The sequence below is a fragment of the Silurus meridionalis genome, chromosome 24 (assembly GCF_014805685.1).
Source record: "Silurus meridionalis isolate SWU-2019-XX chromosome 24, ASM1480568v1, whole genome shotgun sequence".
NCBI classification, from domain to species: domain Eukaryota; kingdom Metazoa; phylum Chordata; class Actinopteri; order Siluriformes; family Siluridae; genus Silurus; species Silurus meridionalis.
The window spans coordinates 1,442,697-1,452,696 of record NC_060907.1 but is presented as its reverse complement, the minus strand read 5'-3'; the positions used below and the strand labels follow the sequence as shown (position 1 = coordinate 1,452,696).

The window sequence follows — 10,000 nt, the reverse complement described above, 5'->3', positions numbered from 1 at the left end:
GTTAGGCTGGATATAAGAATGGATGTTAGATTAGATGTTAGACTGGATGTTAGATTAGATGTTAGACTGAATGTTAGATTAGATGTTAGACTGGATGTTAGATTGATGTTAGAATGGAAATATTGTGCACTTCAGGGAATTAATCAGATTTGGTATTGTGAGATTTTGGTGACTGCACCCTGTGTAATTAAATGAACAGTGAAAGTGAATAAATAATTAGTTTGCGTGTGTGTGTGTGTGTGTGTGTGTGTGTGTGTGTGTGTGTGTGTGTGTGTGTGTGAGTGTGTGTTTGCGTGCATGCTCATAATTAATAAAAGCTATTTTTTCCTCTTTTTCTACCTTCAGTATTAAATCATAAAAGGAATAAAGGAATCGTACACGGACCAGAATTGATATATAATATGATTTTCTCTCGAAGTTTAAGACTCAAGTTTTATAGATTTATGTATATAAATTATTTATATTTATTCATTCCAGTTCTCAACCGTGACCTTCTCATGCTACAACATGTTGCTAATGCTATAGGCAGAAACAAGAGAAAATTTTTTTTGTCAGTAATCCTATTAGATGTTAGATTGGATGTTAGGTTATATGTTGGACTGGATGGTAGATTGGATGTTAGGTTATATGTTGGACTGGATGTTAGATTGGATTCTAGGTTAGATGTTGGACTGGATGTTAGATTAGATGTTAGGTTAGATGTTGGACTGGATGTTAGGTTAGATGTTCGATTGGATGTTAGATTGGATGTAAGGTTAGATGTTAGGTTAGATGTTGCACTGGATGTTAGATAGGATGTTAGGTTAGATGTTAGATTGGATGTTAGATTGGATGTAACGTTAGATGTTAGGTTGGATGTTGGATTTTCTGTAAATGTTGCAGAGCTGCAAGGTTTGAATGAGGTTTTCCCTGTGACTGAGCTGCAGCAGCTCCAGTCCTGGACTCTATTTAGGGGTCTTTTCAGTGGGGGTATATTTGTGGGGTTGGGGGGTGTCAGTGTTCACTAGCTAATAGTATTGAGGTATAATTCTGTCCAGCTCTGTTTTTAGTGGTTTGTCTGGGCAAGAAACTTTACTGGTACATTTAAAGTATAAAGCACCATTTATGGGCCAGGAACAAACCTCACTACGACTTGTGTGGACCAGATTCAGGCTGCGGTGAAGTTTGTGTCAATTCTCAAACCCTTGTTCCTTTACGACCAGAACCTTCTCTATAGAAAACGTAGATCTAAACATTGCATTCCATCTCAGGCACTATTCAGGAGCTCCACCTTTGGTTTCCTGTGCACCTACACCACTTAGTTTGACTTTAGTATGAAGAATTTGGTCATGTCATTGTTCACCTTCTGTCCACAGCGGCTTCTGAAATTCAAAGCTCTTCCTCTCAACCGCTGGCTTTTAGAAGAACAAGGAGGTGATGGACCAACACAGTGTTTAATCAGTGAGACCTTTCAGAGAAAACAATGTCACCTTGTACAAATAATAAGTGCTGCACTAAGAGTTGTGAATAAACCTGAACACATATTAGATCATTGTTCTATTAAAATCCTGCTCTTCCATCTCAGGCCTGAGACTTCCACTGTATTGGAGTATAGTTTTGGTGGTTGTGGTGGTTCTCGTCAGAGGTGTTTGACATAGAGAAGCAACCAACACTCTACAGGACACTCCAAAAGACTCCACAACAGACCAACAGAAGATTTTAGTACCAGATGAGACACGCCCACAGGAGACGTTCCAAAAGAGTCACACCCATAAAATACTGTAGTACAGATAAGACACTAAAGATCTTCGTTTCAGATGAGACACGCCCACAAATTAATCTGCCAGCAGATAAGACACGCCCACAAAATATAATAAAGCAAAAAATATATATTTTATTATATGTGTGTGTGTGTGTGTGTGTGTGAGGACATGCTAGTCTCCTGTGTTTGCATACACTAAAATGGAAGGTGTTATTTGCGCGAGATTTTTTCCCTTTTGGGAACCCACAGGTGCTGCAGCGCTCTATACGTGTGTGTGTGTGTGTGTGTGTGTGTGTGTGTGTGTGTGGTAAGAATGGAAAGACTGAGGAGCCATGAGGGAGAAGAGCAGAGCAGCAGGATGACTTCAAGAGAGGGAGAGAGAGAGAGAGAGAGAGAGAAAGAGGGGAATCATGCACCTGTGGAACTGTTTTGAATGCGAGGTGTGTGTGTGTGTGTGTGTGTGTGTGTGTGTGTGTGTGTGTGTGTGTGTGTGTTAAATGTAACCAATTTAACATATGAACATACCATTGAATTTTCATACTATTGTATTATGACAACCGTTCCCCACCCTTCATTTGATTTCTGTGTGTGTGTGTGTGTGTGTGTGTGTGTGTGTGTGTGTGTGTGTGTGTGTGTGATATTTAAAGAGAACCGAGACAGATACAGGATGAAACACAAGGAGAGATTTGAATGCACTGCTGCAGCCCTCATTGCAGTGTTGCTATGGTTACTGTGCATAGAGAGTCTAGGCACCGGTGGATCAATGTGTATACGTGTGTGTGTGTGTGTGTGTGTGTGTGTGTGTGTGTGTGTGTGTGTGTGTGTAAAGGCATTGTTGAAGCCGAGTGGCATCTTGGTTTACCGATGCCTGTAAATCATTTTTCTTCCTGAGCCACATTCCAAGCATTTACACCCACACACACACACACACACACACACACACACACACACACACACACCAACCAAATGTTCTTTCTCTCTCTGTTTGGTGCATTCTGAGAAAAAAAAAGCTTGACAGATTTCAGATTTCATCTCCTGAAAATGCTCCTGTGTGGTTCCTGTAGTATGATGGTGGATCTTTTTTTTGTCGTAGGTGGAACATCGGGTTTTCTGCATGCAGTTCATTGTTACAGTATCAGCAGCTTGGACATCAGCAGGAACAATGGGGGAAGATGATTCATGATTATGAATCGTTTACTCATCATTTATCCATAATCACTTTTTTTGGTCACAGATATGAACACTGTTACCAGACGTTCTGCTTCATAGTCTTGAAGATCCATCTGAACCACACAATTCTAAAAGTTGATCAACATTACATCTATATACTGCATTTATACAGTAAAAGTTCCACATATTCAGAGTCGGGTTACGCCTGTGATTAAATCTGAACTCTTTAATCAGACCCATGTAGATCAAAGTAACGATATATTTCATCTGCATTTTATGGCCAGAAGTATTGTGACACCTGAAGACTTCTCCAAAATGTTACCACAAAGTCGGTGGTACAAAATTGTACAGGAGGTCTTGAAGTGTTCCATGCACTTGAACTAGGAGACCCAAACCTGTTCCAGCATGACAATGCAAACCCTGTGCACAAAGTCAGCTGCTTTACATGGGTTGGAAGATATGGAAGATCTCCTGCTCTTAAGCTCCAACCATCTTGGGATGAATGTGAACGCTGACTGCACCCCAGGTCTCCTTACCTTCTCACCTACATCACTACCTGACTTTACTAACACACTTTTAGCTGAATGAATCTCCACAAAATCTTCCCAGAAGAGTGGAGCTTTTATAACAGTAGATGGAGACTAAATGTGGAATGAGATGTTCAAAAAAGAAGCACGTACCAATCTTATGGTCAGGTGTCCACAAATCCACAAGTCTATATAATGTATGTGTCATTTGGTATTGGAGATGATTTAATTGATAAATAGTTGGAGGGTCTAACAAGGGTCTCATGTAAATTATTTTTTCAATGTTATGAAGGGTAACAGTTTCATGTTTTTTCATCATATTGTTCTCAAAAACGGACATTATCTGGAAATCTTTTTCTTCTTATCTGGAAATCCAGCATCATCAAAGCTGCTGCACGATTACGTTTCAAAGCGTGCATTTATCCGGAAGCAAAGATTTAGGTCATGAAAAACAAACACAGTGGGATGGAGTCAAGGACACAGTGTGACTAAAGATCTGTGTGGAAAATTTGTCACCTTCCAAAAAACACAAAAAAAAAAAAAAAAAAGACACAAGATGGTGTTGCAGGTGGGACTTCCTGGTGAGAAAAAGATGCAGAGCCTGCTGGCATTCCTCCTCCAGGTAACAGGACATGGACGGAGTCAAACCAAAAGCAACGTGAGGCTGACATCCTGATCATGCTGGAGTAACAGACCTAACAGCAGCAGTGGGAAACGGTTCAGTCCCAGTGTCGCAGGGGTTCAAGATGGGATGCAGGAAATGAAGGTATCCAGGAGATACTACCAAAAGTAGTCTACACAAAAACATATAAAATATGACAAATTTAGCATTACATTCAACATTAAACAGGTCAGTGAGGTGAGGTGAGGTGAGGTCCTCAATCTTCAGAACAACAGCAAAACATTGTAGCAGGCAAAGAAAAAGTGTGCACATATTTTATTCTTAATGCCGGTGGCTCACCTCAGTCTGAACTTCTTCACTCGTTTTTTTTCCTCAAAGAGCCGATTGAAGTCGTCCATCAGCTGAAACCAGGATGAGCAGCTGCTTTCAAAGGGCTGTCAGTGGATTTTTAAAGGAATTACCAAAGATCCTTCACAACAGCTTCTTTCAAAGATCTCTCAGAGTGCTGTGCTCAAAAGTACATGGTAAAAATGATCTCGCCAATGATAGTTACTCGTGATGTAATGGTATTCTACTAAATATCTACTCTTGGGTTCTTCCCTGGTTTTAAAAATGAGCACTACATTTGTTTGGTAAAAAGGATAAACCAACATGAAGATCAGGGAGCTGCCTATGGGAGAAAAACAAGCCATTTTACTGCTGAGCAATTTGTGGATAATAAATGGATCATGGATCAGACCAACCACGGAAACCAACAGCAGCTAGCGACTTAAACATTGTGAAAGATGAGAAGAAAGACCCAAAAACAACATAACATCACCACCAACAACATGGCAGGAGTGGAGTTTTTACAATCATTTGAAAAAGACTTTGAATTACAGGTCTATATTTCAAATCAGAAATGATGAAAACCTCTCATTAGCAGAAGACCTGCATAGAATTCACAAAGAAATATATGATACAAAAGTTCTGGAAACCAAGATTAAGCTGATTTAGCTGATTTGCTCCCAAATCTACAGCAACATTTGGAAGCAAATCTGCTGCAACTTCATTGGGAGAAAACACACACATCCAGAGGAAGGTTTCAGACTGGCCATGTCAATCAGGATACCTCAACTTAACTGATCAGTGTTTTACCTCCTGAAGAGGAAACTGAAGAGGGAATTGATGTTTTGGTACTTAGGACTGCATATAAGCCAAATTGCACCAGGTGTCATTGGTGGTATTGGCTTTGGAAGGTTTGGAACTGAACAACTAGGTGAAGGAAGTTCTCAGAGCCCAACAACCCTGGAATGGAAAAAGCTACCAAGCCCATGCAAAGAGGTACGATAGGAGTGAAACCATCAGTCACTGAGAGAAGCAGCAACATCAGACCCACAGAGAAAAACAAACGCAAAATCCACACATGACATTTAGACTCATCCAAAAATAGTTTTAGCACCGTTTCAGCTTTTTTGCATGATCCCAAGATCTCCATGAACACACTGAAGTACAGAAGCACCATGATACGGGACTGCTCTCCAGCAAACACTCCTGGAGCATTACATCATCAAAAGAAACATGAATAAATCAATGTACACATTGTATGAGACACATTAAAGGCCTTTCAGCCAAAAAAAGGATCGAGGTTTAGGCGGAAGACTGGGTTGTGCACGGCCTAGCCAATCCTCCGGTTTTACACTCATGGAGGATTTTTGAAATTGCAAGTGCATCAGACGGATCTTCATAACCCTGGGGAATTGTGGACTCCATTAGGAAAATTGAACCACCGTGCTGCGAAAAGCTAATTACTCCTTACCGTACAGAGCTGTAATAGCCAACAACGGCTTCGCAACAAAGTGCTAATGTCAACGGTGTCCAGATACATTTCCCTCTATCAAATGCGTAAATACGTTCTATTTAAAAGCACTAATTCCAAAGATGTTGTGTGTGAGATAGAAGCGGTATCTGTACTGCTTTTCTTTTACTGTAGTTTCTACCATAATCACCAAAAGATCTAGCGATTCAAGTACTTATATGTTATATAGCGCTAATGTAACGTATAAGTCTGGAACAGTCATGTGGTTCATCATCAAACTGCAACAACAAAGTTAATGGCATCCAACAGTATATGATGCCTTTAGATGCTGTAGCATTAAATCTTCCTAGGTGACACAAAACCTGTTCCAGCATAACAATGCAGATCCTGTGAACAAACCCAGGTCCATGGAAATATGCTTTCCATGGGTTCCAGCAGAAGATCTCCCGCTATAAAGCTAATGAACATGATTAAACGTGAATGCTGACTGCACCCCTCCTCACCTTCTCACCTACATCAGAAGATACTTTACTAACACACATCCTTGTGGCTAAATGTATCTCCACAAAATCTGAAACATTGTTCCAGAAGAGTGGAGATTACTATAACAGCACATGGGGATTTAATGTGGAATGTTCAAAAATCTTCTATTCGTTCATACAGTGTACCTGAAAACATGGCACATTTCTTATGAATAATGCCACTGATGAACAGCCTGTTCAAGACAGATCAATCTTGCACTTGATTGCTACTCGATCGACTTGAAATCTAAAAGCAAATCCATTTATCAGGACGCTGAAGTTTCACCTTGCTGGGTGTTTCCATTTGCTTCTCCGAGCAACTGAGCAGAAAACGATGTTCTCGAGCTAAATTATAGTGTTCAAAAAAGGACAAGTGGTGTTTGGACGCATTTACTTCTCGACAGGCGAATAGCGGCTCGTCTGAACATTCACAAAAGTCATTTCTCTTGATGGGTTTGTTTTTTTCTTCAAACAAACCACAACCAGATTCACATTGATTTGAGATTTCTTGAAAAACACTGATTTAAAAATATATATATTATCATTTGTTTCTCACACACATTTACCTTAAATGCCAGGAAGCAGATCATGATCATGATCAACTCCAATATATATTTACAGCTTTGTGGGGTTACATCAGGGATTGTAATGTAACGCATGTTATAGCTGAAATTTATAAATATTATTTCATATGTTAAATATGGTCTCAAACATCTTAAAGGAAGTCTGCATATATGAGTTTGGAAAAGTATGGAATTTCGAAATGTAAATGGAACCCTGACCCTAACCCTGTGGATCGAAAGGTTATGGCCCCTGAGCAAGACCCCCAACCCCATAGTTGATGAACCGCATACCCTGTTAATAATGAAATGTCAGTCACTCAGGATAAGGTGGCGTCTGCCAAATGCCACAAAAATGCTCAAGGGGTAAGTCTCAGAGTTACTAATCTAAATGTTGGCACCAACTTCCTACATTTGGGCCCTTGAGCAAGGCCCATAACTCTCTTTACTCTTGAGGTGTAGCGACCCTTCACTTGGACCCCAACTGCCTAACATTTCACTATGCTGCAAAGAATCTGCAACAAATAAACTACTTCTCAATTTTTTTATTTCTGGCATGTTAGTTTGATTTTAAGACAACAATTAGCTGTTGGAATCTTGTACCTTCCCACACTTCCTTGGCTTTTATACTCCATAAACATTCCCTTTGGTATTTTATAACTTCATTTATATGCCACACAGTATGCCCTATTCCGGAACGTTCCACCACGAAATTGCTGTATCCTATATGTTCGGTCAAATGAAACATATTTACAGGATTCACATCTGGTGTGTAACTGTGGATGGTCCAGCTAAAGGCTGTTATAGTGCCATCGAGATGCTTGGGCATATGATTTGCTACAATGTTGCTACCCGCATCAGGGCAACATCAGGAGAATGACGCTGGCTGGTGTAAGGTAAGCGAGCTCGAGACGCTCAATCAGCCATCGAGACCACCGAAGCCAGACTGATACACACAATCCACTTTGCCCTAATGGTTTTCGCTCTGGGGAACTGTTTCGGCACGGTTCTGCATGGACTACTGTGTTTATTTCTCCAGCAAACATATGGCAATGCAGTAATGCACAGGGTTCAGGTGGGTGTGAGAGGGGTTTCCCAAAATAGGCATCAATTTAAAATGGTATAAATACATACAGTAAGTTTATAGCATCAGATCATATCTCTGAATGGTGTGTGTTTGGGTGTGTTAATGTTAGTTTCTTTGGGAGAAATAGGTTGGTATCATAAGTTCTTTAAAAAACTCATTCTCTATTATTCTTCCCACAGCTTGAATAAATTTAGAAGGATTTCAAGTTGCTACGCCTGAGCGCTCCTCCTGGTCCCACCCCTAACTCCGCCCATTACCATGGCAGTGTCACTGTGGTTATTGTGGATATGTGCCATCTCTCTGAGCAGCATCAGCCCCTCAGAACAAGGTGAGTACCTCAGAAAACAAGCTTCCTTAGCTAGATGAACTTTTCTACATAGTTCTTGCGATTAAAGTTATAAAAATTGATTCTGAAGCTCTGCCTCCCATCTGTCCATCACTCTCTCAGCTCTGAGCAGAGCGGCAATGCCCTTTGGTCTGATGAGGAGAGAGCTGGCTTGCGAAGGTTACCCTATTGAGCTTCGCTGCCCAGGAAGTGATGTCATCATGATCGAGACAGCCAACTACGGCCGCACCGATGACAAGATTTGCGATGCTGATCCGTTCCAGATGGAGAACGTGCAGTGTTACCAACCAGACGCCTTCAAGATTATGTCTCACAGGTCTGTAATAATGCAAGGTGGATTTTTATAGACACGCCTAGGATTCATATTGTGTTTTCAAAGTCCAAACTTGTGGTAGAGTCCAGTGTTCCAGAGACATCAGTTTGGACAACATTCGGATGTCCACCAGTTACAGGGGGTTATAATATTTCAGTTAGCATTAGAGGTGACTCAGGAACCCCTGTGGAATAGGAATGGCCTTTGAGGACTTTCCAGTTTATTATAAAGGCACACTGTTTTGTCAAAGCTGTAAGCAGACAACTATTGTAGATTAGTTTCTCCAAACACTGTTCCAGCAAGACAATGCTGGGGGGAGAAGAAGAACGCTGGGAGCGTCCAGAAGAACGCTGGGAGCTGTATTGCTGTGTAAGGGGACTTTTGTCACACAGTGTGTACACAGGACGATGTCTTTTGGCACACTGACTTATGTAGGTCGATGCTCCCTGTGACTGTGTGTGCAGCCTCGTGCTGCCATCTGTTGATGCGTTACAAAACTATTCTCAAAACCTTTTGATATCACCTCATATTAGTCAAAAAACACAAGTACCCCTCAATCTAGAACCAACAATCAGTGGGGTGATTCGGATCTGATCAAACTTTTTGATTGGTCCAGAGTCAAATCAAACTTCTGGAGGCAACTCATGGTGTTTGTCGACAAGGCTGGACAAGTGTTTATATGGTACCATGCTGAAGAGCATCTCAACCTTTAAGATCAGGTTCAGGATCAGGTCCAGATCTGCCCCCTAATGAAATGTTGTTTAACCACCTGACCGGTTCCAGGAACTGAAGAATGTTCCTCTTTAATAATCTCTGACTTTCCAAGCCACATGAAATTGTGATTTGAATTTTTTCACGGGCCTAGTAAGATCTCAGAAATTAGAAAGAAGAAAAGGAGCTGATATGCATTGGATACCTGGAAACTATGCATGAAGCTAGCAAGCTAGTCAGGTTTCTATGTTTTCCTGCTACACATACCTTGTGCTGCAAGTAAAAAAGGTCTTTAGGGGTTGTTTTTAAGGGTTTATGAAAAATGATATTGGAAACTTTAACCTGCTCAGCATAGGTTCTGCCTGGGTTCTTCAGGTGGACAAAAGTATGCCACCCTGTTTCCGAGAAATTCTGTATTGATTTGTTAATAAATATTACACATGCGTATTATATCTCCATTTTGGCAGCAGTATCTTTTATCCCTGTAGCTTTGTGGTCTATTCTGATGGTATGTATCTATGTAACCACAAGAGCTATGTATAAGGTGGATGATTCTGAAGCTCAGGGTCGTATTTACAAATGATGGGAAGCATAAGGAAGTGTG

At 40.8% G+C, this 10,000-nt stretch overlaps 1 protein-coding gene across 1 annotated transcript in view; it reads left to right on the top strand.

Annotated features, from left to right (window-relative positions):
- The window catches only part of LOC124377919 (adhesion G protein-coupled receptor L1-like), a 41,647-nt gene that overhangs the window by 4,310 nt on the left and 27,337 nt on the right, over positions 1 to 10,000 (top strand). The window contains 2 exon segments of the mRNA XM_046837300.1: positions 8,206 to 8,354; positions 8,475 to 8,688. Of these exon segments, the coding sequence (XP_046693256.1) occupies positions 8,285 to 8,354; positions 8,475 to 8,688 (284 nt within the window). The 5' untranslated portion in view covers positions 8,206 to 8,284.